General features: G+C 40.8%; 6 protein-coding genes across 6 annotated transcripts; all 6 read right to left on the reverse strand.

The window, feature by feature from the left end:
• Window positions 1–2907: 2907 nt before the first annotated feature.
• On the reverse strand, window positions 2908–3679 carry LOC148969566 (extracellular superoxide dismutase [Cu-Zn]-like). Its single transcript, XM_089125423.1, has one exon. The coding sequence runs from the start codon at window positions 3667–3669 to the stop codon at window positions 3010–3012; it is 660 nt and encodes a 219-aa protein (XP_088981549.1). The 5' UTR covers window positions 3670–3679; the 3' UTR covers window positions 2908–3009.
• A 3468-nt stretch (window positions 3680–7147) lies between these two features.
• LOC148969567 (extracellular superoxide dismutase [Cu-Zn]-like) lies at window positions 7148–7909 on the reverse strand. Its single transcript, XM_089125538.1, has one exon. The coding sequence runs from the start codon at window positions 7907–7909 to the stop codon at window positions 7250–7252; it is 660 nt and encodes a 219-aa protein (XP_088981664.1). The 3' UTR covers window positions 7148–7249.
• A 3492-nt stretch (window positions 7910–11401) lies between these two features.
• LOC148969568 (extracellular superoxide dismutase [Cu-Zn]-like) lies at window positions 11402–12172 on the reverse strand. Its single transcript, XM_089125425.1, has one exon. It carries the CDS (start codon window positions 12161–12163, stop codon window positions 11504–11506), a length of 660 nt encoding a protein of 219 aa, XP_088981551.1. The 5' UTR covers window positions 12164–12172; the 3' UTR covers window positions 11402–11503.
• A 3482-nt stretch (window positions 12173–15654) lies between these two features.
• LOC148969569 (extracellular superoxide dismutase [Cu-Zn]-like) lies at window positions 15655–16426 on the reverse strand. Its single transcript, XM_089125426.1, has one exon. It carries the CDS (start codon window positions 16414–16416, stop codon window positions 15757–15759), a length of 660 nt encoding a protein of 219 aa, XP_088981552.1. The 5' UTR covers window positions 16417–16426; the 3' UTR covers window positions 15655–15756.
• Window positions 16427–19905: 3479 nt separating this feature from the next.
• On the reverse strand, window positions 19906–20677 carry LOC148969570 (extracellular superoxide dismutase [Cu-Zn]-like). Its single transcript, XM_089125434.1, has one exon. It carries the CDS (start codon window positions 20665–20667, stop codon window positions 20008–20010), a length of 660 nt encoding a protein of 219 aa, XP_088981560.1. The 5' UTR covers window positions 20668–20677; the 3' UTR covers window positions 19906–20007.
• A 5001-nt stretch (window positions 20678–25678) lies between these two features.
• LOC148969571 (extracellular superoxide dismutase [Cu-Zn]-like) lies at window positions 25679–26450 on the reverse strand. Its single transcript, XM_089125437.1, has one exon. The coding sequence runs from the start codon at window positions 26438–26440 to the stop codon at window positions 25781–25783; it is 660 nt and encodes a 219-aa protein (XP_088981563.1). The 5' UTR covers window positions 26441–26450; the 3' UTR covers window positions 25679–25780.
• Between the last annotated feature and the right edge of the window lie 688 nt (window positions 26451–27138).

The raw sequence follows: 27138 nt of genomic DNA on the forward strand, positions 1-27138 counted from the left end.
GTTGAGAGAATGTTCCTTTACAATCAAACTGTTGCTCTTATAGGAACTCATGTGGAGCTACATATTAGTATGTTAGTCACTAATTAAGTTCACCTGTCTTTCATTTAGCTCCCTTTGTTTGCCTGTGGGGGGGGTGGGGGGGGTGGGGGGGGGGGTGGTCAGCCATAGTTTAGGGACAGATATGTACCCAGAAATAAACTAAACCTGAAAAATATCCCCAAACCTATTTTTACTAACAGTCATAGAAAAATAATGTGTGAAAGAACAAATAAACTCTAAATATGAAAAGCCACTGTATGCTGATGATTGTGATGTGTGGCAGTGTTGATGTTTCTTAAACCAACTGCTCAAAGGTTTCTACTGTAAATGTGACTGTTTGTTTTTGACTGTTTTAATTTATGAGATCTCGAGTAATTTCTTGCTTTTTGTACACTCTTTATTTACTTCTTCAAGACAGTGCACATTAATGAACAATCTTGCACTCATGTAGAGACTGTAAATGAGCCAGCTAGATTATAGCATAAATTCTCATTTTCATTAGGTACCAGTTAGGTACCACACTACCTTCTATATTGATCCTCAAAACTTGTTGTTCCCATACGGATGCGATGGTCGGATGATTACTGGTTGGGAACTAAACACTTTGATGTCCTGGTTTTTCAAGGCCCATATGTTTGTTGTTATCCATCTCTCGTGCTGTCTTTGAGCTATAATCTCCTCGAAGTTGAAGATCTGGTTCCCTTATGTATGCACTAGTCGGATTATTGTTTGCTTCAAACTAACATTATGATGTTCTGATCTCTCAAAACCAGCCATGCGTTGTCCACCCTTCATGACGTCTTTGAGGCCAAATACTTCAAGGACGAGGATTCAGCCCCCGCACCTGTCCCAGAGTTATAGTCACACCAAAGACGAGGAACCCGTTTGGAGCTACGAGCAAAGGCCCCAGTTCACTGTGAGTGTGTGGATTGCAGTGCAGATTGTGGATAGTTGCACGTTTGAAGTGCTTTGCTGAATACATGAGTGTGAGGAGTAAAGTCCCGCCTTAGTTTGTGGCTTTGACCTGCTGGATCGCCTAAACTCGAGGGGCGTTGCGTCTTCCTAACCAGTGTTTGTTGAGTGTGTCTTATATAGCGACCTGAGCAATTCATCCCCCGCTGTCTTAGCCTGCCTGGAAGAGGAGCCATTACCTGTACACCCACCGTTGTTCGGCTTGGAGCCGATTCTTGCTGTCCTGGCTTGTCTTGAAGAGGAGGCATTACCCGTGTACCTACCATTGTCCGGCCTGGAGCCGATCCGTTAGAGACGCGAGTTACTCATCTCCCGTTGCCTTGACTGTCCTGGAAGAAGAGCCATTACCTGTACACCCACCGTTGTTCGGCTTGGAGCCGATTCTTGCTGTCCTGGTCTGTCTTGAAGTGGATCCATTACCCGCGTACTTACCAGGGTTTGGCCTGGAGTTGATCCTTTAAGGACGGGAGTCAGAGATGTCCCCAACTCGGCTCAATGCAGACGGTTGTCGTGCTGGTCCACTGGGGAGACCACACTGTGGTTGCAGCCATTGTGTGTGATGACGCGCCAAGTACCCTGCAGCCATTAACACCGGACAGAAGGAAATAAGTGTAAATGGATGGAAAAGCGTATGCCATTGGAAAGCTACGTCTTAGTTTGTGCTTATCTTGGCGAAAGCGGAGTACAAATCAGCACAAAATTTTAACATCTACTCTCGGGAAATGGAAATCATACAAGCTATGTTGATTCGCAATGCATTAAAGGGTTGAGTGATTAGTGCTCCACATCGCTATCATCTTCCCATTTTTGGTAAAATTAGACAAAAATATTACTAAAGAACTTTGTAATGCAGTTACTTGAATATTTAAGCAAACTACTTATTTACTCTTACTTGAGTCATATTATTTTTCAGTACTTCCACTCAAGTCAATTATTAAGTAACAATACTTTTACTCAACTACAGTTTGTTAGTTTCCACCCCTGCAATTGATATAGTTCTTTAATGCTTCGATTAACTAGCAGAAGACGCTAGCATGGTTTAATGCCCAGTTGTGGCATGTTTACAATGTGCCCCCATTAGAAATGTTATCATATTCTATACTTTTATGAATTCTATTGAGATAACACGACAAACATGTTAAGAAAAACTGAGAGTCAATGTTCAGAAATTATTTTGAACTATGCTGTATAGCTGGGTTTTGCGATGTGTTTGTCAAACTCAAATTTGTTTATTTTCAATATAAAAAGCCTTTATTTTACATGAAAAAAAATCATACTGGTAACGTAAAAAAATTGTCTGAATTGTACATTTATTTTTTGATTAGATCAGATAGCATTTTAAGCGGTCATATGTTACAATGTGCCCCTCACATGTTACAATGTACCCCACCTATGGGCCATGTTGTCACATTTCACTTCCATTCTTTCTGGGTAAATTAAGAATCAAGTATACACTGTATTAATAAAACCACAATTGTAATAGACATGTGGGAAAATAAATAACCTAAACCCAAGCAGATTTACACAAACTGATAAAGTCAAAAGGCGTTATGTTGTGCCCCACCCTCCCCTAGCCACCCTTGAGGTGTGGTCACACCCATCAGTGTCATAGCATCAAGCAACGCTCTTTTATCATTTAGAGAAATAGCGTCTATTTATAGACCATTGTGATGCTCTGAAAGTGTAAACCCATTAAGCACAGTACAAGCAAACTTAAACTATAGGATGAACGCAGGTAAAGTGGACATTTTTTTTTTAAGAGTGGAGCTGTTTACTATTGGGAGCTATGGCCAAAAAGTCTCTGAAAAGACCAAAACAGACACGAATTGCTGGACACCAGGAAACCAGTCAAAAGCATTGGAAGTGTTTGTAATGGCAATAAATCTAGGGATATCATTTCAGAGTATTAAGAATCACTTTAATGTAGGACATATGCAAACACACAAGGAAAAAGCATGGTTATCCCATTTGAATCTGCTTTTCCACCATATCCGTCTCTCAGTGACCTCCTCCACAGCTTTTCCTGGGGAGCGGTCCAGTCTTCTGCCACAGACTTGGAGAAGTAATACCAATGACACCATAAGCAATTATCGGTCCAGAACACCCACTCGGTTGACTCTCCTCATCTGACCCCATTCCAAAATCACCCTCCTTCTCGTGAACCACCACCGAACGTCCCAGAATGGAATAAGCCCCGAAGAGCTTGGCCTCTGGGAGATCCAGGGACAGCCTTATAACTCCTTTCTCAGAAGCAAAGTTGCCCATGTCTCCAGGACGACTTGGGCGGTCAACACCATTTGAATTGTAAGGAGGACCAACAGTGACGCTGCCTTGACTAAGGTCTCCATACCGATGGACGTCAATGGCACGCTCTTGACGACCCTTGGCAGGGAAACCACGGAGGTTGACTTTCACCTCTAAAACTCCATCGGGGAAGACCTGCTTGAAGAGGATTTGCCCAAAGATCTTTGGCTGGGAAGGTGGCAAATTGGGGCTGGGAGTTACTTCACAAGTGGCATAGATCGTGTTGTTGAACTCCACGACTTCCGGCTGTGGAGCTTCGGCAATGGGTGAACAAACTGGACTTCTAGTCAACTCTCCTCCTTGTATATGCAGCACCAGCAATATCAGAGGGATTTGTAGGACCATTTTCTCCATGTTGATCTTTATAGCCTACAATGAAGATTGGATTCAGTGAAATCATTCCGTTTAAGAACATGGTATGTTTGATAGAATACGGTTTAAAGCTCTGAGAGTAGAAGTTGCATTAGGTAAAACACCACAACCAGAATAAATGTTAATGGACCATAAATGCCCAGTAAATTTAGTACTACACGAACCATATTTCAAAGACAATACAAGTAGTTATGTAATTATATATAGAGAGATAAGCTTGGGTCAAACCAATGACTGTTTCAGCTAACTGCATATACAGTACTTTTAAACTAGAACACAGTTTTATTTACATTTCTATAAACAGGCAATTAAGTCTGAAAACATTATTTTCTTGCACTTATGTATATTTTAAAGTTTTATTTACTTAAATGCTAAAGTGCACTTTGTCACAAGGGCAAGTGAAGTGAATTAAAAAAAAAAAAAACCTTTTTGTTGTACTAATTCAAGTCAATGTTTGCAAGAATGGAGAGAGAAAAAAACGAATCAAAAAAAGCATAGGACCATCACCATATAGTTGAAAATCAAAAGAAACACTCCGAAACTTAATCCATGTGCAATCCTGAACTGGGGTTGAGAGAATGTTCCTTTACAATCAAACTGTTGCTCTTATAGGAACTCATGTGGAGCTATAAGTTAACCATATTATCACTAATTAAGTTCACCTGTCTTTCATTTAGCTCCCTTTGTTTGCCTGTGTGGGGGGGGGGGACTTGTCAGCCATAGTTTAGGGACAGATATGTACCCAGAAATAAACTAAACCTGAAAAATATCCCCAAACCTATTTTTACTAACAGTCATAGAAAAATAATGTGTGAAAGAACAAATAAACTCTAAATATGAAAAGCCACTGTATGCTGATGATTGTGATGTGTGGCAGTGTTGATGTTTCTTAAACCAACTGCTCAAAGGTTTCTACTGTAAATGTGACTGTTTGTTTTTGACTGTTTTAATTTATGAGATCTCGAGTAATTTCTTGCTTTTTGTACACTCTTTATTTACTTATTCAAGACAGTGCACATTAATGAACAATCTTGCACTCATGTAGAGACTGTAAATGAGCCAGCTAGATTATAGCATAAATTCTCATTTTCATTAGGTACCAGTTAGGTACCACACTACCTTCTATATTGATCCTCAAAACTTGTTGTTCCCATACGGATGCGATGGTCGGATGATTACTGGTTGGGAACTAAACACTTTGATGTCCTGGTTTTTCAAGGCCCATATGTTTGTTGTTATCCATCTCTCGTGCTGTCTTTGAGCTATAATCTCCTCGAAGTTGAAGATCTGGTTCCCTTATGTATGCACTAGTCGGATTATTGTTTGCTTCAAACTAACATTATGATGTTCTGATCTCTCAAAACCAGCCATGATTTGTCCACCCTTCATGACGTCTTTGAGGCCAAATACTTCAAGGACGAGGATTCAGCCCCCGCACCTGTCCCAGAGTTATAGTCACACCAAAGACGAGGAACCCGTTTGGAGCTACGAGCAAAGGCCCCAGTTCACTGTGAGTGTGTGGATTGCAGTGCAGATTGTGGATAGTTGCACGTTTGAAGTGCTTTGCTGAATACATGAGTGTGAGGAGTAAAGTCCCGCCTTAGTTTGTGGCTTTGACCTGCTGGATCGCCTAAACTCGAGGGGCGTTGCGTCTTCCTAACCAGTGTTTGTTGAGTGTGTCTTATATAGCGACCTGAGCAATTCATCCCCCGCTGTCTTAGCCTGCCTGGAAGAGGAGCCATTACCTGTACACCCACCGTTGTTCGGCTTGGAGCCGATTCTTGCTGTCCTGGCTTGTCTTGAAGAGGAGGCATTACCCGTGTACCTACCATTGTCCGGCCTGGAGCCGATCCGTTAGAGACGCGAGTTACTCATCTCCCGTTGCCTTGACTGTCCTGGAAGAAGAGCCATTACCTGTACACCCACCGTTGTTCGGCTTGGAGCCGATTCTTGCTGTCCTGGTCTGTCTTGAAGTGGATCCATTACCCGCGTACTTACCAGGGTTTGGCCTGGAGTTGATCCTTTAAGGACGGGAGTCAGAGATGTCCCCAACTCGGCTCAATGCAGACGGTTGTCGTGCTGGTCCACTGGGGAGACCACACTGTGGTTGCAGCCATTGTGTGTGATGACGCGCCAAGTACCCTGCAGCCATTAACACCGGACAGAAGGAAATAAGTGTAAATGGATGGAAAAGCGTATGCCATTGGAAAGCTACGTCTTAGTTTGTGCTTATCTTGGCGAAAGCGGAGTACAAATCAGCACAAAATTTTAACATCTACTCTCAGGAAATGGAAATCATACAAGCTATGTTGATTCGCAATGCATTAAAGGGTTGAGTGATTAGTGCTCCACATCGCTATCATCTTCCCATTTTTGGTAAAATTAGACAAAAATATTACAAAAGAACTTTGTTATGCAGTTACTTGAATATTTAAGCAAACTACTTATTTACTCTTACTTGAGTCATATTATTTTTCAGTACTTCCACTCAAGTCAATTATTAAGTAACAATACTTTTACTCAACTACAGTTTGTTAGTTTCCACCCCTGCAATTGATATAGTTCTTTAATGCTTCGATTAACTAGCAGAAGACGCTAGCATGGTTTAATGCCCAGTTGTGGCATGTTTACAATGTGCCCCCATTAGAAATGTTATCATATTCTATACTTTTATGAATTCTATTGAGATAACACGACAAACATGTTAATAAAAACTGAGAGTCAATGTTCAGAAATTATTTTGAACTATGCTGTATAGCTGGGTTTTGCGATGTGTTTGTCAAACTCATATTTGTTTATTTTCAATATAAAAAGCCTTTATTTTACATGAAAAAAATCATACCGGTAACGTAAAAAAAATTGTCTGAATTGTACATTTATTTTTTGATTAGATCAGATAGCATTGTAAGCGGTCATATGTTACAATGTGCCCCTCACATGTTACAATGTACCCCACCTATGGGTCATGTTGTCACATTTCACTTCCATTCTTTCTGGGTAAATTAAGAATCAAGTATACACTGTATTTAATAAAACCACAATTGTAATAGACATGTGGGAAAATAAATAACCTAAACCCAAGCAGATTTACACAAACTGATAAAGTCAAAAGGCGTTATGTTGTGCCTCACCCTCCCCTAGCCACCCTTGAGGTGTGGTCACACCCATCAGTGTCATAGCATCAAGCAACGCTCTTTTATCATTTAGAGAAATAGTGTCTATTTATAGACCATTGTCATGCTCTGAAAGTGTAAACCCATTAAGCACAGTACAAGCAAACTTAAACTATAGGATGAACTCAGGTAAAGTGGACATTTTTTTAAGAGTGGAGCTGTTTACTATTGGGAGCTATGGCCAAAAAGTCTCTGAAAAGACCAAAACAGACACGAATTGCTGGACACCAGGAAACCAGTCAAAAGCATTGGAAGTGTTTGTAATGGCAATAAATCTAGGGATATCATTTCAGAGTATTAAGAATCACTTTAATGTAGGACATATGCAAACACACAAGGAAAAATCATGATTATCCCATTTGAATCTGCTTTTCCACCATATCCGTCTCTCAGTGACCTCCTCCACAGCTTTTCCTGGGGAGCGGTCCAGTCTTCTGCCACAGACTTGGAGAAGTAATACCAATGACACCATAAGCAATTATCGGTCCAGAACACCCACTCGGTTGACTCTCCTCATCTGACCCCATTCCAAAATCACCCTCCTTCTCGTGAACCACCACCGAACGTCCCAGAATGGAATAAGCCCCGAAGAGCTTGGCCTCTGGGAGATCCAGGGACAGCCTTATAACTCCTTTCTCAGAAGCAAAGTTGCCCATGTCTCCAGGACGACTTGGGCGGTCAACACCATTTGAATTGTAAGGAGGACCAACAGTGACGCTGCCTTGACTAAGGTCTCCATACCGATGGACGTCAATGGCACGCTCTTGACGATCCCTGGCAGGGAAACCACGGAGGTTGACTTTCACCTCTAAAACTCCATCGGGGAAGACCTGCTTGAAGAGGATTTGCCCAAAGATCTTTGGCTGGGAAGGTGGCAAATTGGGGCTGGGAGTTACTTCACAAGTGGCATAGATCGTGTTGTTGAACTCCACGACTTCCGGCTGTGGAGCTTCGGCAATGGGTGAACAAACTGGACTTCTAGTCAACTCTCCTCCTTGTATATGCAGCACCAGCAATATCAGAGGGATTTGTAGGACCATTTTCTCCATGTTGATCTTTATAGCCTACAATGAAGATTGGATTCAGTGAAATCATTCCTTTTAAGAACATGGTATGTTTGATAGAATACGGTTTAAAGCTCTGAGAGTAGAAGTTGCATTAGGTAAAACACCACAACCAGATTAAATGTTAATTGACCATAAATGCCCAGTAAATTTAGTACTACACGAACCATATTTCAAAGACAATACAAGTAGTTATGTAATTATATATAGAGAGATAAGCTTGGGTCAAACCAATGACTGTTTCAGCTAACTGCATATACAGTACTTTTAAACTAGAACACAGTTTTATTTACATTTCTATAAACAGGCAATTAAGTCTGAAAACATTATATTCTTGCACTTATGTATATTTTAAAGTTTTATTTACTTAAATGCTAAAGTGCACTTTGTCACAAGGGCAAGTGAAGTGAATTAAAAAAAAAAAAAAACCTTTTTGTTGTACTAATTCAAGTCAATGTTTGCAAGAATGGAGAGAGAAAAAAACGAATCAAAAAAAGCATAGGACCATCACCGTATAGTTGAAAATCCAAAGAAACACTCCGAAACTTAATCCATGTGCAATCCTGAACTGGGGTTGAGAGAATGTTCCTTTACAATCAAACTGTTGCTCTTATAGGAACTCATGTGGAGCTACAAGTTAACCATATTAGTATGTTAGTCACTAATTAAGTTCACCTGTCTTTCATTTAGCTCCCTTTGTTTGCCTGTGTGGGGGGGGGGGGGGGACTTGTCAGCCATAGTTTAGGGACAGATATGTACCCAGAAATAAACTAAACCTGAAAAATATCCCCAAACCTATTTTTACTAACAGTCATAGAAAAATAATGTGTGAAAGAACAAATAAACTCTAAATATGAAAAGCCACTGTATGCTGATGATTGTGATGTGTGGCAGTGTTGATGTTTCTTAAACCAACTGCTCAAAGGTTTCTACTGTAAATGTGACTGTTTGTTTTTGACTGTTTTAATTTATGAGATCTCGAGTAATTTCTTGCTTTTTGTACACTCTTTATTTACTTCTTCAAGACAGTGCACATTAATGAACAATCTTGCACTCATGTAGAGACTGTAAATGAGCCAGCTAGATTATAGCATAAATTCTCATTTTCATTAGGTACCAGTTAGGTACCACACTACCTTCTATATTGATCCTCAAAACTTGTTGTTCCCATACGGATGCGATGGTCGGATGATTACTGGTTGGGAACTAAACACTTTGATGTCCTGGTTTTTCAAGGCCCATATGTTTGTTGTTATCCATCTCTCGTGCTGTCTTTGAGCTATAATCTCCTCGAAGTTGAAGATCTGGTTCCCTTATGTATGCACTAGTCGGATTATTGTTTGCTTCAAACTAACGTTATGATGTTCTGATCTCTCAAAACCAGCCATGCGTTGTCCACCCTTCATGACGTCTTTGAGGCCAAATACTTCAAGGACGAGGATTCAGCCCCCGCACCTGTCCCAGAGTTATAGTCACACCAAAGACGAGGAACCCGTTTGGAGCTACGAGCAAAGGCCCCAGTTCACTGTGAGTGTGTGGATTGCAGTGCAGATTGTGGATAGTTGCACGTTTGAAGTGCTTTGCTGAATACATGAGTGTGAGGAGTAAAGTCCCGCCTTAGTTTGTGGCTTTGACCTGCTGGATCGCCTAAACTCGAGGGGCGTTGCGTCTTCCTAACCAGTGTTTGTTGAGTGTGTCTTATATAGCGACCTGAGCAATTCATCCCCCGCTGTCTTAGCCTGCCTGGAAGAGGAGCCATTACCTGTACACCCACCGTTGTTCGGCTTGGAGCCGATTCTTGCTGTCCTGGCTTGTCTTGAAGAGGAGGCATTACCCGTGTACCTACCATTGTCCGGCCTGGAGCCGATCCGTTAGAGACGCGAGTTACTCATCTCCCGTTGCCTTGACTGTCCTGGAAGAAGAGCCATTACCTGTACACCCACCGTTGTTCGGCTTGGAGCCGATTCTTGCTGTCCTGGTCTGTCTTGAAGTGGATCCATTACCCGCGTACTTACCAGGGTTTGGCCTGGAGTTGATCCTTTAAGGACGGGAGTCAGAGATGTCCCCAACTCGGCTCAATGCAGACGGTTGTCGTGCTGGTCCACTGGGGAGACCACACTGTGGTTGCAGCCATTGTGTGTGATGACGCGCCAAGTACCCTGCAGCCATTAACACCGGACAGAAGGAAATAAGTGTAAATGGATGGAAAAGCGTATGCCATTGGAAAGCTACGTCTTAGTTTGTGCTTATCTTGGCGAAAGCGGAGTACAAATCAGCACAAAATTTTAACATCTACTCTCGGGAAATGGAAATCATACAAGCTATGTTGATTCGCAATGCATTAAAGGGTTGAGTGATTAGTGCTCCACATCGCTATCATCTTCCCATTTTTGGTAAAATTAGACAAAAATATTACTAAAGAACTTTGTAATGCAGTTACTTGAATATTTAAGCAAACTACTTATTTACTCTTACTTGAGTCATATTATTTTTCAGTACTTCCACTCAAGTCAATTATTAAGTAACAATACTTTTACTCAACTACAGTTTGTTAGTTTCCACCCCTGCAATTGATATAGTTCTTTAATGCTTCGATTAACTAGCAGAAGACGCTAGCATGGTTTAATGCCCAGTTGTGGCATGTTTACAATGTGCCCCCATTAGAAATGTTATCATATTCTATACTTTTATGAATTCTATTGAGATAACACGACAAACATGTTAATAAAAACTGAGAGTCAATGTTGAGAAATTATTTTGAACTATGCTGTATAGCTGGGTTTTGCGATGTGTTTGTCAAACTCAAATTTGTTTATTTTCAATATAAAAAGCCTTTATTTTACATGAAAAAAAATCATACTGGTAACGTAAAAAAATTGTCTGAATTGTACATTTATTTTTTGATTAGATCAGATAGCATTTTAAGCGGTCATATGTTACAATGTGCCCCTCACATGTTACAATGTACCCCACCTATGGGCCATGTTGTCACATTTCACTTCCATTCTTTCTGGGTAAATTAAGAATCAAGTATACACTGTATTTAATAAAACCACAATTGTAATAGACATGTGGGAAAATAAATAACCTAAACCCAAGCAGATTTACACAAACTGATAAAGTCAAAAGGCGTTATGTTGTGCCTCACCCTCCCCTAGCCACCCTTGAGGTGTGGTCACACCCATCAGTGTCATAGCATCAAGCAACGCTCTTTTATCATTTAGAGAAATAGTGTCTATTTATAGACCATTGTCATGCTCTGAAAGTGTAAACCCATTAAGCACAGTACAAGCAAACTTAAACTATAGGATGAACTCAGGTAAAGTGGACATTTTTTTAAGAGTGGAGCCGTTTACTATTGGGAGCTATGGCCAAAAAGTCTCTGAAAAGACCAAAACAGACACGAATTGCTGGACACCAGGAAACCAGTCAAAAGCATTGGAAGTGTTTGTAATGGCAATAAATCTAGGGATATCATTTCAGAGTATTAAGAATCACTTTAATGTAGGACATATGCAAACACACAAGGAAAAATCATGATTATCCCATTTGAATCTGCTTTTCCACCATATCCGTCTCTCAGTGACCTCCTCCACAGCTTTTCCTGGGGAGCGGTCCAGTCTTCTGCCACAGACTTGGAGAAGTAATACCAATGACACCATAAGCAATTATCGGTCCAGAACACCCACTCGGTTGACTCTCCTCATCTGACCCCATTCCAAAATCACCCTCCTTCTCGTGAACCACCACCGAACGTCCCAGAATGGAATAAGCCCCGAAGAGCTTGGCCTCTGGGAGATCCAGGGACAGCCTTATAACTCCTTTCTCAGAAGCAAAGTTGCCCATGTCTCCAGGACGACTTGGGCGGTCAACACCATTTGAATTGTAAGGAGGACCAACAGTGACGCTGCCTTGACTAAGGTCTCCATACCGATGGACGTCAATGGCACGCTCTTGACGATCCCTGGCAGGGAAACCACGGAGGTTGACTTTCACCTCTAAAACTCCATCGGGGAAGACCTGCTTGAAGAGGATTTGCCCAAAGATCTTTGGCTGGGAAGGTGGCAAATTGGGGCTGGGAGTTACTTCACAAGTGGCATAGATCGTGTTGTTGAACTCCACGACTTCCGGCTGTGGAGCTTCGGCAATGGGTGAACAAACTGGACTTCTAGTCAACTCTCCTCCTTGTATATGCAGCACCAGCAATATCAGAGGGATTTGTAGGACCATTTTCTCCATGTTGATCTTTATAGCCTACAATGAAGATTGGATTCAGTGAAATCATTCCTTTTAAGAACATGGTATGTTTGATAGAATACGGTTTAAAGCTCTGAGAGTAGAAGTTGCATTAGGTAAAACACCACAACCAGATTAAATGTTAATTGACCATAAATGCCCAGTAAATTTAGTACTACACGAACCATATTTCAAAGACAATACAAGTAGTTATGTAATTATATATAGAGAGATAAGCTTGGGTCAAACCAATGACTGTTTCAGCTAACTGCATATACAGTACTTTTAAACTAGAACACAGTTTTATTTACATTTCTATAAACAGGCAATTAAGTCTGAAAACATTATATTCTTGCACTTATGTATATTTTAAAGTTTTATTTACTTAAATGCTAAAGTGCACTTTGTCACAAGGGCAAGTGAAGTGAATTAAAAAAAAAACAACCTTTTTGTTGTACTAATTCAAGTCAATGTTTGCAAGAATGGAGAGAGAAAAAAAACGAATCAAAAAAAGCATAGGACCATCACCGTATAGTTGAAAATCCAAAGAAACACTCCGAAACTTAATCCATGTGCAATCCTGAACTGGGGTTGAGAGAATGTTCCTTTACAATCAAACTGTTGCTCTTATAGGAACTCATGTGGAGCTACATATTAGTATGTTAGTCACTAATTAAGTTCACCTGTCTTTCATTTAGCTCCCTTTGTTTGCCTGTGGGGGGGGTGGGGGGGGGGGGGGGGTGGTCAGCCATAGTTTAGGGACAGATATGTACCCAGAAATAAACTAAACCTGAAAAATATCCCCAAACCTATTTTTACTAACAGTCATAGAAAAATAATGTGTGAAAGAACAAATAAACTCTAAATATGAAAAGCCACTGTATGCTGATGATTGTGATGTGTGGCAGTGTTGATGTTTCTTAAACCAACTGCTCAAAGGTTTCTACTGTAAATGTGACTGTTTGTTTTTGACTGTTTTAATTTATGAGATCTCGAGTAATTTCTTGCTTTTTGTACACTCTTTATTTACTTCTTCAAGACAGTGCACATTAATGAACAATCTTGCACTCATGTAGAGACTGTAAATGAGCCAGCTAGATTATAGCATAAATTCTCATTTTCATTAGGTACCAGTTAGGTACCACACTACCTTCTATATTGATCCTCAAAACTTGTTGTTCCCATACGGATGCGATGGTCGGATGATTACTGGTTGGGAACTAAACACTTTGATGTCCTGGTTTTTCAAGGCCCATATGTTTGTTGTTATCCATCTCTCGTGCTGTCTTTGAGCTATAATCTCCTCGAAGTTGAAGATCTGGTTCCCTTATGTATGCACTAGTCGGATTATTGTTTGCTTCAAACTAACGTTATGATGTTCTGATCTCTCAAAACCAGCCATGCGTTGTCCACCCTTCATGACGTCTTTGAGGCCAAATACTTCAAGGACGAGGATTCAGCCCCCGCACCTGTCCCAGAGTTATAGTCACACCAAAGACGAGGAACCCGTTTGGAGCTACGAGCAAAGGCCCCAGTTCACTGTGAGTGTGTGGATTGCAGTGCAGATTGTGGATAGTTGCACGTTTGAAGTGCTTTGCTGAATACATGAGTGTGAGGAGTAAAGTCCCGCCTTAGTTTGTGGCTTTGACCTGCTGGATCGCCTAAACTCGAGGGGCGTTGCGTCTTCCTAACCAGTGTTTGTTGAGTGTGTCTTATATAGCGACCTGAGCAATTCATCCCCCGCTGTCTTAGCCTGCCTGGAAGAGGAGCCATTACCTGTACACCCACCGTTGTTCGGCTTGGAGCCGATTCTTGCTGTCCTGGCTTGTCTTGAAGAGGAGGCATTACCCGTGTACCTACCATTGTCCGGCCTGGAGCCGATCCGTTAGAGACGCGAGTTACTCATCTCCCGTTGCCTTGACTGTCCTGGAAGAAGAGCCATTACCTGTACACCCACCGTTGTTCGGCTTGGAGCCGATTCTTGCTGTCCTGGTCTGTCTTGAAGTGGATCCATTACCCGCGTACTTACCAGGGTTTGGCCTGGAGTTGATCCTTTAAGGACGGGAGTCAGAGATGTCCCCAACTCGGCTCAATGCAGACGGTTGTCGTGCTGGTCCACTGGGGAGACCACACTGTGGTTGCAGCCATTGTGTGTGATGACGCGCCAAGTACCCTGCAGCCATTAACACCGGACAGAAGGAAATAAGTGTAAATGGATGGAAAAGCGTATGCCATTGGAAAGCTACGTCTTAGTTTGTGCTTATCTTGGCGAAAGCGGAGTACAAATCAGCACAAAATTTTAACATCTACTCTCGGGAAATGGAAATCATACAAGCTATGTTGATTCGCAATGCATTAAAGGGTTGAGTGATTAGTGCTCCACATCGCTATCATCTTCCCATTTTTGGTAAAATTAGACAAAAATATTACTAAAGAACTTTGTAATGCAGTTACTTGAATATTTAAGCAAACTACTTATTTACTCTTACTTGAGTCATATTATTTTTCAGTACTTCCACTCAAGTCAATTATTAAGTAACAATACTTTTACTCAACTACAGTTTGTTAGTTTCCACCCCTGCAATTGATATAGTTCTTTAATGCTTCGATTAACTAGCAGAAGACGCTAGCATGGTTTAATGCCCAGTTGTGGCATGTTTACAATGTGCCCCCATTAGAAATGTTATCATATTCTATACTTTTATGAATTCTATTGAGATAACACGACAAACATGTTAATAAAAACTGAGAGTCAATGTTGAGAAATTATTTTGAACTATGCTGTATAGCTGGGTTTTGCGATGTGTTTGTCAAACTCAAATTTGTTTATTTTCAATATAAAAAGCCTTTATTTTACATGAAAAAAAATCATACTGGTAACGTAAAAAAATTGTCTGAATTGTACATTTATTTTTTGATTAGATCAGATAGCATTTTAAGCGGTCATATGTTACAATGTGCCCCTCACATGTTACAATGTACCCCACCTATGGGCCATGTTGTCACATTTCACTTCCATTCTTTCTGGGTAAATTAAGAATCAAGTATACACTGTATTAATAAAACCACAATTGTAATAGACATGTGGGAAAATAAATAACCTAAACCCAAGCAGATTTACACAAACTGATAAAGTCAAAAGGCGTTATGTTGTGCCCCACCCTCCCCTAGCCACCCTTGAGGTGTGGTCACACCCATCAGTGTCATAGCATCAAGCAACGCTCTTTTATCATTTAGAGAAATAGCGTCTATTTATAGACCATTGTGATGCTCTGAAAGTGTAAACCCATTAAGCACAGTACAAGCAAACTTAAACTATAGGATGAACGCAGGTAAAGTGGACATTTTTTTTTTTAAGAGTGGAGCTGTTTACTATTGGGAGCTATGGCCAAAAAGTCTCTGAAAAGACCAAAACAGACACGAATTGCTGGACACCAGGAAACCAGTCAAAAGCATTGGAAGTGTTTGTAATGGCAATAAATCTAGGGATATCATTTCAGAGTATTAAGAATCACTTTAATGTAGGACATATGCAAACACACAAGGAAAAAGCATGGTTATCCCATTTGAATCTGCTTTTCCACCATATCCGTCTCTCAGTGACCTCCTCCACAGCTTTTCCTGGGGAGCGGTCCAGTCTTCTGCCACAGACTTGGAGAAGTAATACCAATGACACCATAAGCAATTATCGGTCCAGAACACCCACTCGGTTGACTCTCCTCATCTGACCCCATTCCAAAATCACCCTCCTTCTCGTGAACCACCACCGAACGTCCCAGAATGGAATAAGCCCCGAAGAGCTTGGCCTCTGGGAGATCCAGGGACAGCCTTATAACTCCTTTCTCAGAAGCAAAGTTGCCCATGTCTCCAGGACGACTTGGGCGGTCAACACCATTTGAATTGTAAGGAGGACCAACAGTGACGCTGCCTTGACTAAGGTCTCCATACCGATGGACGTCAATGGCACGCTCTTGACGACCCTTGGCAGGGAAACCACGGAGGTTGACTTTCACCTCTAAAACTCCATCGGGGAAGACCTGCTTGAAGAGGATTTGCCCAAAGATCTTTGGCTGGGAAGGTGGCAAATTGGGGCTGGGAGTTACTTCACAAGTGGCATAGATCGTGTTGTTGAACTCCACGACTTCCGGCTGTGGAGCTTCGGCAATGGGTGAACAAACTGGACTTCTAGTCAACTCTCCTCCTTGTATATGCAGCACCAGCAATATCAGAGGGATTTGTAGGACCATTTTCTCCATGTTGATCTTTATAGCCTACAATGAAGATTGGATTCAGTGAAATCATTCCGTTTAAGAACATGGTATGTTTGATAGAATACGGTTTAAAGCTCTGAGAGTAGAAGTTGCATTAGGTAAAACACCACAACCAGATTAAATGTTAATTGACCATAAATGCCCAGTAAATTTAGTACTACACGAACCATATTTCAAAGACAATACAAGTAGTTATGTAATTATATATAGAGAGATAAGCTTGGGTCAAACCAATGACTGTTTCAGCTAACTGCATATACAGTACTTTTAAACTAGAACACAGTTTTATTTACATTTCTATAAACAGGCAATTAAGTCTGAAAACATTATATTCTTGCACTTATGTATATTTTAAAGTTTTATTTACTTAAATGCTAAAGTGCACTTTGTCACAAGGGCAAGTGAAGTGAATTAAAAAAAAAAAAAACCTTTTTGTTGTACTAATTCAAGTCAATGTTTGCAAGAATGGAGAGAGAAAAAAACGAATCAAAAAAAGCATAGGACCATCACCGTATAGTTGAAAATCCAAAGAAACACTCCGAAACTTAATCCATGTGCAATCCTGAACTGGGGTTGAGAGAATGTTCCTTTACAATCAAACTGTTGCTCTTATAGGAACTCATGTGGAGCTACAAGTTAACCATATTAGTATGTTAGTCACTAATTAAGTTCACCTGTCTTTCATTTAGCTCCCTTTGTTTGCCTGTGTGGGGGGGGGGGGACTTGTCAGCCATAGTTTAGGGACAGATATGTACCCAGAAATAAACTAAACCTGAAAAATATCCCCAAACCTATTTTTACTAACAGTCATAGAAAAATAATGTGTGAAAGAACAAATAAACTCTAAATATGAAAAGCCACTGTATGCTGATGATTGTGATGTGTGGCAGTGTTGATGTTTCTTAAACCAACTGCTCAAAGGTTTCTACTGTAAATGTGACTGTTTGTTTTTGACTGTTTTAATTTATGAGATCTCGAGTAATTTCTTGCTTTTTGTACACTCTTTATTTACTTATTCAAGACAGTGCACATTAATGAACAATCTTGCACTCATGTAGAGACTGTAAATGAGCCAGCTAGATTATAGCATAAATTCTCATTTTCATTAGGTACCAGTTAGGTACCACACTACCTTCTATATTGATCCTCAAAACTTGTTGTTCCCATACGGATGCGATGGTCGGATGATTACTGGTTGGGAACTAAACACTTTGATGTCCTGGTTTTTCAAGGCCCATATGTTTGTTGTTATCCATCTCTCGTGCTGTCTTTGAGCTATAATCTCCTCGAAGTTGAAGATCTGGTTCCCTTATGTATGCACTAGTCGGATTATTGTTTGCTTCAAACTAACATTATGATGTTCTGATCTCTCAAAACCAGCCATGATTTGTCCACCCTTCATGACGTCTTTGAGGCCAAATACTTCAAGGACGAGGATTCAGCCCCCGCACCTGTCCCAGAGTTATAGTCACACCAAAGACGAGGAACCCGTTTGGAGCTACGAGCAAAGGCCCCAGTTCACTGTGAGTGTGTGGATTGCAGTGCAGATTGTGGATAGTTGCACGTTTGAAGTGCTTTGCTGAATACATGAGTGTGAGGAGTAAAGTCCCGCCTTAGTTTGTGGCTTTGACCTGCTGGATCGCCTAAACTCGAGGGGCGTTGCGTCTTCCTAACCAGTGTTTGTTGAGTGTGTCTTATATAGCGACCTGAGCAATTCATCCCCCGCTGTCTTAGCCTGCCTGGAAGAGGAGCCATTACCTGTACACCCACCGTTGTTCGGCTTGGAGCCGATTCTTGCTGTCCTGGCTTGTCTTGAAGAGGAGGCATTACCCGTGTACCTACCATTGTCCGGCCTGGAGCCGATCCGTTAGAGACGCGAGTTACTCATCTCCCGTTGCCTTGACTGTCCTGGAAGAAGAGCCATTACCTGTACACCCACCGTTGTTCGGCTTGGAGCCGATTCTTGCTGTCCTGGTCTGTCTTGAAGTGGATCCATTACCCGCGTACTTACCAGGGTTTGGCCTGGAGTTGATCCTTTAAGGACGGGAGTCAGAGATGTCCCCAACTCGGCTCAATGCAGACGGTTGTCGTGCTGGTCCACTGGGGAGACCACACTGTGGTTGCAGCCATTGTGTGTGATGACGCGCCAAGTACCCTGCAGCCATTAACACCGGACAGAAGGAAATAAGTGTAAATGGATGGAAAAGCGTATGCCATTGGAAAGCTACGTCTTAGTTTGTGCTTATCTTGGCGAAAGCGGAGTACAAATCAGCACAAAATTTTAACATCTACTCTCGGGAAATGGAAATCATACAAGCTATGTTGATTCGCAATGCATTAAAGGGTTGAGTGATTAGTGCTCCACATCGCTATCATCTTCCCATTTTTGGTAAAATTAGACAAAAATATTACTAAAGAACTTTGTAATGCAGTTACTTGAATATTTAAGCAAACTACTTATTTACTCTTACTTGAGTCATATTATTTTTCAGTACTTCCACTCAAGTCAATTATTAAGTAACAATACTTTTACTCAACTACAGTTTGTTAGTTTCCACCCCTGCAATTGATATAGTTCTTTAATGCTTCGATTAACTAGCAGAAGACGCTAGCATGGTTTAATGCCCAGTTGTGGCATGTTTACAATGTGCCCCCATTAGAAATGTTATCATATTCTATACTTTTATGAATTCTATTGAGATAACACGACAAACATGTTAATAAAAACTGAGAGTCAATGTTCAGAAATTATTTTGAACTATAATGTATAGCTGGGTTTTGCGATGTGTTTGTCAAACTCAAATTTGTTTATTTTCAATATAAAAAGCCTTTATTTTACATGAAAAAAAATCATACTGGTAACGTAAAAAAATTGTCTGAATTGTACATTTATTTTTTGATTAGATCAGATAGCATTTTAAGCGGTCATATGTTACAATGTGCCCCTCACATGTTACAATGTACCCCACCTATGGGTCATGTTGTCACATTTCACTTCCATTCTTTCTGGGTAAATTAAGAATCAAGTATACACTGTATTAATAAAACCACAATTGTAATAGACATGTGGGAAAATAAATAACCTAAACCCAAGCAGATTTACACAAACTGATAAAGTCAAAAGGCGTTATGTTGTGCCCCACCCTCCCCTAGCCACCCTTGAGGTGTGGTCACACCCATCAGTGTCATAGCATCAAGCAACGCTCTTTTATCATTTAGAGAAATAGTGTCTATTTATAGACCATTGTCATGCTCTGAAAGTGTAAACCCATTAAGCACAGTACAAGCAAACTTAAACTATAGGATGAACGCAGGTAAAGTGGACATTTTTTTTTAAGAGTGGAGCTGTTTACTATTGGGAGCTATGGCCAAAAAGTCTCTGAAAAGACCAAAACAGACACGAATTGCTGGACACCAGGAAACCAGTCAAAAGCATTGGAAGTGTTTGTAATGGCAATAAATCTAGGGATATCATTTCAGAGTATTAAGAATCACTTTAATGTAGGACATATGCAAACACACAAGGAAAAAGCATGGTTATCCCATTTGAATCTGCTTTTCCACCATATCCGTCTCTCAGTGACCTCCTCCACAGCTTTTCCTGGGGAGCGGTCCAGTCTTCTGCCACAGACTTGGAGAAGTAATACCAATGACACCATAAGCAATTATCGGTCCAGAACACCCACTCGGTTGACTCTCCTCATCTGACCCCATTCCAAAATCACCCTCCTTCTCGTGAACCACCACCGAACGTCCCAGAATGGAATAAGCCCCGAAGAGCTTGGCCTCTGGGAGATCCAGGGACAGCCTTATAACTCCTTTCTCAGAAGCAAAGTTGCCCATGTCTCCAGGACGACTTGGGCGGTCAACACCATTTGAATTGTAAGGAGGACCAACAGTGACGCTGCCTTGACTAAGGTCTCCATACCGATGGACGTCAATGGCACGCTCTTGACGACCCTTGGCAGGGAAACCACGGAGGTTGACTTTCACCTCTAAAACTCCATCGGGGAAGACCTGCTTGAAGAGGATTTGCCCAAAGATCTTTGGCTGGGAAGGTGGCAAATTGGGGCTGGGAGTTACTTCACAAGTGGCATAGATCGTGTTGTTGAACTCCACGACTTCCGGCTGTGGAGCTTCGGCAATGGGTGAACAAACTGGACTTCTAGTCAACTCTCCTCCTTGTATATGCAGCACCAGCAATATCAGAGGGATTTGTAGGACCATTTTCTCCATGTTGATCTTTATAGCCTACAATGAAGATTGGATTCAGTGAAATCATTCCGTTTAAGAACATGGTATGTTTGATAGAATACGGTTTAAAGCTCTGAGAGTAGAAGTTGCATTAGGTAAAACACCACAACCAGATTAAATGTTAATTGACCATAAATGCCCAGTAAATTTAGTACTACACGAACCATATTTCAAAGACAATACAAGTAGTTATGTAATTATATATAGAGAGATAAGCTTGGGTCAAACCAATGACTGTTTCAGCTAACTGCATATACAGTACTTTTAAACTAGAACACAGTTTTATTTACATTTCTATAAACAGGCAATTAAGTCTGAAAACATTATATTCTTGCACTTATGTATATTTTAAAGTTTTATTTACTTAAATGCTAAAGTGCACTTTGTCACAAGGGCAAGTGAAGTGAATTAAAAAAAAAAAAAACCTTTTTGTTGTACTAATTCAAGTCAATGTTTGCAAGAATGGAGAGAGAAAAAAACGAATCAAAAAAAGCATAGGACCATCACCGTATAGTTGAAAATCCAAAGAAACACTCCGAAACTTAATCCATGTGCAATCCTGAACTGGGGTTGAGAGAATGTTCCTTTACAATCAAACTGTTGCTCTTATAGGAACTCATGTGGAGCTACAAGTTAACCATATTAGTATGTTAGTCACTAATTAAGTTCACCTGTCTTTCATTTAGCTCCCTTTGTTTGCCTGTGTGGGGGGGGGGGACTTGTCAGCCATAGTTTAGGGACAGATATGTACCCAGAAATAAACTAAACCTGAAAAATATCCCCAAACCTATTTTTACTAACAGTCATAGAAAAATAATGTGTGAAAGAACAAATAAACTCTAAATATGAAAAGCCACTGTATGCTGATGATTGTGATGTGTGGCAGTGTTGATGTTTCTTAAACCAACTGCTCAAAGGTTTCTACTGTAAATGTGACTGTTTGTTTTTGACTGTTTTAATTTATGAGATCTCGAGTAATTTCTTGCTTTTTGTACACTCTTTATTTACTTATTCAAGACAGTGCACATTAATGAACAATCTTGCACTCATGTAGAGACTGTAAATGAGCCAGCTAGATTATAGCATAAATTCTCATTTTCATTAGGTACCAGTTAGGTACCACACTACCTTCTATATTGATCCTCAAAACTTGTTGTTCCCATACGGATGCGATGGTCGGATGATTACTGGTTGGGAACTAAACACTTTGATGTCCTGGTTTTTCAAGGCCCATATGTTTGTTGTTATCCATCTCTCGTGCTGTCTTTGAGCTATAATCTTGTAAGGAAGGACTTTCCTAAGACTGAATTTAGGAATTCGAAACTGCAGTAAAACAATAAAAACTTACTAATCTGTAAAAGAGATCAAAGGGACAGAGGGCACCACACAACTGGCCCAACCCGATATCTTCCCCCCCATGTTGTGGTTCTTGACTCTGCACAATATCTTCTCTCCTCCAGGGCTCATTCAGGCATTTAAATCTCACAAACCTCCTGCCCCCAGCGGTGTTATGCAAGGACAAAATAAATACTTCTGGCGCGAGTGGTAAAATTGTTTCATTCCTGCAGCAGCAGAACAGGCAGAACAAGAAAACAACGCCTGTTCTTCTGTTGTGGGAGATGCCCCAATAAAGATTTGGGTGATAGGTGTTTATTGTTCTTTTGCTTGTGAATCTAAGGTTTTCCCTTTTCATGTTTGGTATCATTTTAAGTGTCTCAGTGCGATTGGTAAAATGGTCTTAATTTCATTACAGTTATTGGAAATAGGAGAAAGATTGAGAACTTAGGAGAATCCAGTTCTCCTCCAAGGGTGATGTCTTTTCAAGATATCTCCCCTCTCCCCCGAGACCAGGTGTTACCCCCTGGGGTATAGGAATGGACCCAAAACAAACTCTGAAAGATATTGGTACAACCCTTTTGTTCTGGTCTGGGTATTTAAGGCTAGGTAACAGAGCAGTCTTCGGGAACCTGTAACCAGGAAAACCCCCATACAGTGCTGTGTCAGTGTTTTCCCGGTGGAAAGCACTCACACACTACTGTGTGTCTCTGTCAGGAATGCATTGCTTACTTTTAGAATCATCTTTGAGTAATTGATGTCATGTATTTACTATTTCTGAATTGGCTGTTAATTGCTTGGGTAATTGGCATGATACATTTTTCCTGACAAATAAATGTTACATCTTGATTTACTCTGGAGTATTCTGACGTCATTATTTTAGTAAATTATAGGAGGCTGGTGCTACCGCAAATCTTGCAGGATAGGTCAAACTAAAGGCGCAGATGTGAATGGAGCAGTAGGCACGTCCTTCTGAAGACCTTTTGATTTCTGTCTATCACTGATTTAGCAAGTTGTATGGAAGTTGCTAAAATAAACTACATTCTATGTACGTGTGAGCAGTAGGCAACCGACTTAAGAAGTATTAGTTAACCCTGCACCCTCTGACTAAATACAGAACTGACAAGGTTTGTGTCCGTGAGAAACACGATCTGGCCACCGTGATCTCTGTGCGGCATCGGGTCCATAATGAACGAATAATTGAAAGTGTAAGAAACACAGACATATCAAAGATCTAAATTAAATCCTAATCAATAGTTATGGTTATTTTCTAATAAGAAACACAATCTAAACTTGATCATCAGTAAAAATTGGAGTCAGATTAAGCGTAGAGCTAAAGCAATATTGAAACTAAATTCTAATAAATTAAGTGAACTTCACTGGAGCGCTGAAAAGACATACACGCATTATCCCTTCGCCCAGCCATTGGATTCCGTCCTTGGGCCAATGGGTGGACCTTACAATCTCCTCGAAGTTGAAGATCTGGTTCCCTTATGTATGCACTAGTCGGATTATTGTTTGCTTCAAACTAACATTATGATGTTCTGATCTCTCAAAACCAGCCATGATTTGTCCACCCTTCATGACGTCTTTGAGGCCAAATACTTCAAGGACGAGGATTCAGCCCCCGCACCTGTCCCAGAGTTATAGTCACACCAAAGACGAGGAACCCGTTTGGAGCTACGAGCAAAGGCCCCAGTTCACTGTGAGTGTGTGGATTGCAGTGCAGATTGTGGATAGTTGCACGTTTGAAGTGCTTTGCTGAATACATGAGTGTGAGGAGTAAAGTCCCGCCTTAGTTTGTGGCTTTGACCTGCTGGATCGCCTAAACTCGAGGGGCGTTGCGTCTTCCTAACCAGTGTTTGTTGAGTGTGTCTTATATAGCGACCTGAGCAATTCATCCCCCGCTGTCTTAGCCTGCCTGGAAGAGGAGCCATTACCTGTACACCCACCGTTGTTCGGCTTGGAGCCGATTCTTGCTGTCCTGGCTTGTCTTGAAGAGGAGGCATTACCCGTGTACCTACCATTGTCCGGCCTGGAGCCGATCCGTTAGAGACGCGAGTTACTCATCTCCCGTTGCCTTGACTGTCCTGGAAGAAGAGCCATTACCTGTACACCCACCGTTGTTCGGCTTGGAGCCGATTCTTGCTGTCCTGGTCTGTCTTGAAGTGGATCCATTACCCGCGTACTTACCAGGGTTTGGCCTGGAGTTGATCCTTTAAGGACGGGAGTCAGAGATGTCCCCAACTCGGCTCAATGCAGACGGTTGTCGTGCTGGTCCACTGGGGAGACCACACTGTGGTTGCAGCCATTGTGTGTGATGACGCGCCAAGTACCCTGCAGCCATTAACACCGGACAGAAGGAAATAAGTGTAAATGGATGGAAAAGCGTATGCCATTGGAAAGCTACGTCTTAGTTTGTGCTTATCTTGGCGAAAGCGGAGTACAAATCAGCACAAAATTTTAACATCTACTCTCGGGAAATGGAAATCATACAAGCTATGTTGATTCGCAATGCATTAAAGGGTTGAGTGATTAGTGCTCCACATCGCTATCATCTTCCCATTTTTGGTAAAATTAGACAAAAATATTACTAAAGAACTTTGTAATGCAGTTACTTGAATATTTAAGCAAACTACTTATTTACTCTTACTTGAGTCATATTATTTTTCAGTACTTCCACTCAAGTCAATTATTAAGTAACAATACTTTTACTCAACTACAGTTTGTTAGTTTCCACCCCTGCAATTGATATAGTTCTTTAATGCTTCGATTAACTAGCAGAAGACGCTAGCATGGTTTAATGCCCAGTTGTGGCATGTTTACAATGTGCCCCCATTAGAAATGTTATCATATTCTATACTTTTATGAATTCTATTGAGATAACACGACAAACATGTTAATAAAAACTGAGAGTCAATGTTGAGAAATTATTTTGAACTATGCTGTATAGCTGGGTTTTGCGATGTGTTTGTCAAACTCAAATTTGTTTATTTTCAATATAAAAAGCCTTTATTTTACATGAAAAAAAATCATACTGGTAACGTAAAAAAATTGTCTGAATTGTACATTTATTTTTTGATTAGATCAGATAGCATTTTAAGCGGTCATATGTTACAATGTGCCCCTCACATGTTACAATGTACCCCACCTATGGGCCATGTTGTCACATTTCACTTCCATTCTTTCTGGGTAAATTAAGAATCAAGTATACACTGTATTAATAAAACCACAATTGTAATAGACATGTGGGAAAATAAATAACCTAAACCCAAGCAGATTTACACAAACTGATAAAGTCAAAAGGCGTTATGTTGTGCCCCACCCTCCCCTAGCCACCCTTGAGGTGTGGTCACACCCATCAGTGTCATAGCATCAAGCAACGCTCTTTTATCATTTAGAGAAATAGCGTCTATTTATAGACCATTGTGATGCTCTGAAAGTGTAAACCCATTAAGCACAGTACAAGCAAACTTAAACTATAGGATGAACGCAGGTAAAGTGGACATTTTTTTTTTTAAGAGTGGAGCTGTTTACTATTGGGAGCTATGGCCAAAAAGTCTCTGAAAAGACCAAAACAGACACGAATTGCTGGACACCAGGAAACCAGTCAAAAGCATTGGAAGTGTTTGTAATGGCAATAAATCTAGGGATATCATTTCAGAGTATTAAGAATCACTTTAATGTAGGACATATGCAAACACACAAGGAAAAAGCATGGTTATCCCATTTGAATCTGCTTTTCCACCATATCCGTCTCTCAGTGACCTCCTCCACAGCTTTTCCTGGGGAGCGGTCCAGTCTTCTGCCACAGACTTGGAGAAGTAATACCAATGACACCATAAGCAATTATCGGTCCAGAACACCCACTCGGTTGACTCTCCTCATCTGACCCCATTCCAAAATCACCCTCCTTCTCGTGAACCACCACCGAACGTCCCAGAATGGAATAAGCCCCGAAGAGCTTGGCCTCTGGGAGATCCAGGGACAGCCTTATAACTCCTTTCTCAGAAGCAAAGTTGCCCATGTCTCCAGGACGACTTGGGCGGTCAACACCATTTGAATTGTAAGGAGGACCAACAGTGACGCTGCCTTGACTAAGGTCTCCATACCGATGGACGTCAATGGCACGCTCTTGACGACCCTTGGCAGGGAAACCACGGAGGTTGACTTTCACCTCTAAAACTCCATCGGGGAAGACCTGCTTGAAGAGGATTTGCCCAAAGATCTTTGGCTGGGAAGGTGGCAAATTGGGGCTGGGAGTTACTTCACAAGTGGCATAGATCGTGTTGTTGAACTCCACGACTTCCGGCTGTGGAGCTTCGGCAATGGGTGAACAAACTGGACTTCTAGTCAACTCTCCTCCTTGTATATGCAGCACCAGCAATATCAGAGGGATTTGTAGGACCATTTTCTCCATGTTGATCTTTATAGCCTACAATGAAGATTGGATTCAGTGAAATCATTCCGTTTAAGAACATGGTATGTTTGATAGAATACGGTTTAAAGCTCTGAGAGTAGAAGTTGCATTAGGTAAAACACCACAACCAGATTAAATGTTAATTGACCATAAATGCCCAGTAAATTTAGTACTACACGAACCATATTTCAAAGACAATACAAGTAGTTATGTAATTATATATAGAGAGATAAGCTTGGGTCAAACCAATGACTGTTTCAGCTAACTGCATATACAGTACTTTTAAACTAGAACACAGTTTTATTTACATTTCTATAAACAGGCAATTAAGTCTGAAAACATTATATTCTTGCACTTATGTATATTTTAAAGTTTTATTTACTTAAATGCTAAAGTGCACTTTGTCACAAGGGCAAGTGAAGTGAATTAAAAAAAAAAAAAACCTTTTTGTTGTACTAATTCAAGTCAATGTTTGCAAGAATGGAGAGAGAAAAAAACGAATCAAAAAAAGCATAGGACCATCACCGTATAGTTGAAAATCCAAAGAAACACTCCGAAACTTAATCCATGTGCAATCCTGAACTGGGGTTGAGAGAATGTTCCTTTACAATCAAACTGTTGCTCTTATAGGAACTCATGTGGAGCTACAAGTTAACCATATTAGTATGTTAGTCACTAATTAAGTTCACCTGTCTTTC

This window comes from Pimephales promelas, chromosome 22 (assembly GCF_988280905.1).
Source record: "Pimephales promelas chromosome 22, fPimPro1.hap1.1, whole genome shotgun sequence".
Taxonomy (NCBI): Eukaryota; Metazoa; Chordata; class Actinopteri; order Cypriniformes; family Leuciscidae; genus Pimephales; species Pimephales promelas.

Excerpts from the sequence above, each read along its gene's own strand:
- LOC148969569 (XM_089125426.1), bottom strand. The coding sequence starts at position 16,416 with ATGGAGAAAATGGTCCTACAAATCCCTCTGATATTGCTGGTGCTGCAT.
- LOC148969571 (XM_089125437.1), bottom strand. The coding sequence starts at position 26,440 with ATGGAGAAAATGGTCCTACAAATCCCTCTGATATTGCTGGTGCTGCAT.
- LOC148969566 (XM_089125423.1), bottom strand. The coding sequence starts at position 3,669 with ATGGAGAAAATGGTCCTACAAATCCCTCTGATATTGCTGGTGCTGCAT.
- LOC148969570 (XM_089125434.1), bottom strand. The coding sequence starts at position 20,667 with ATGGAGAAAATGGTCCTACAAATCCCTCTGATATTGCTGGTGCTGCAT.
- LOC148969567 (XM_089125538.1), bottom strand. The coding sequence starts at position 7,909 with ATGGAGAAAATGGTCCTACAAATCCCTCTGATATTGCTGGTGCTGCAT.
- LOC148969568 (XM_089125425.1), bottom strand. The coding sequence starts at position 12,163 with ATGGAGAAAATGGTCCTACAAATCCCTCTGATATTGCTGGTGCTGCAT.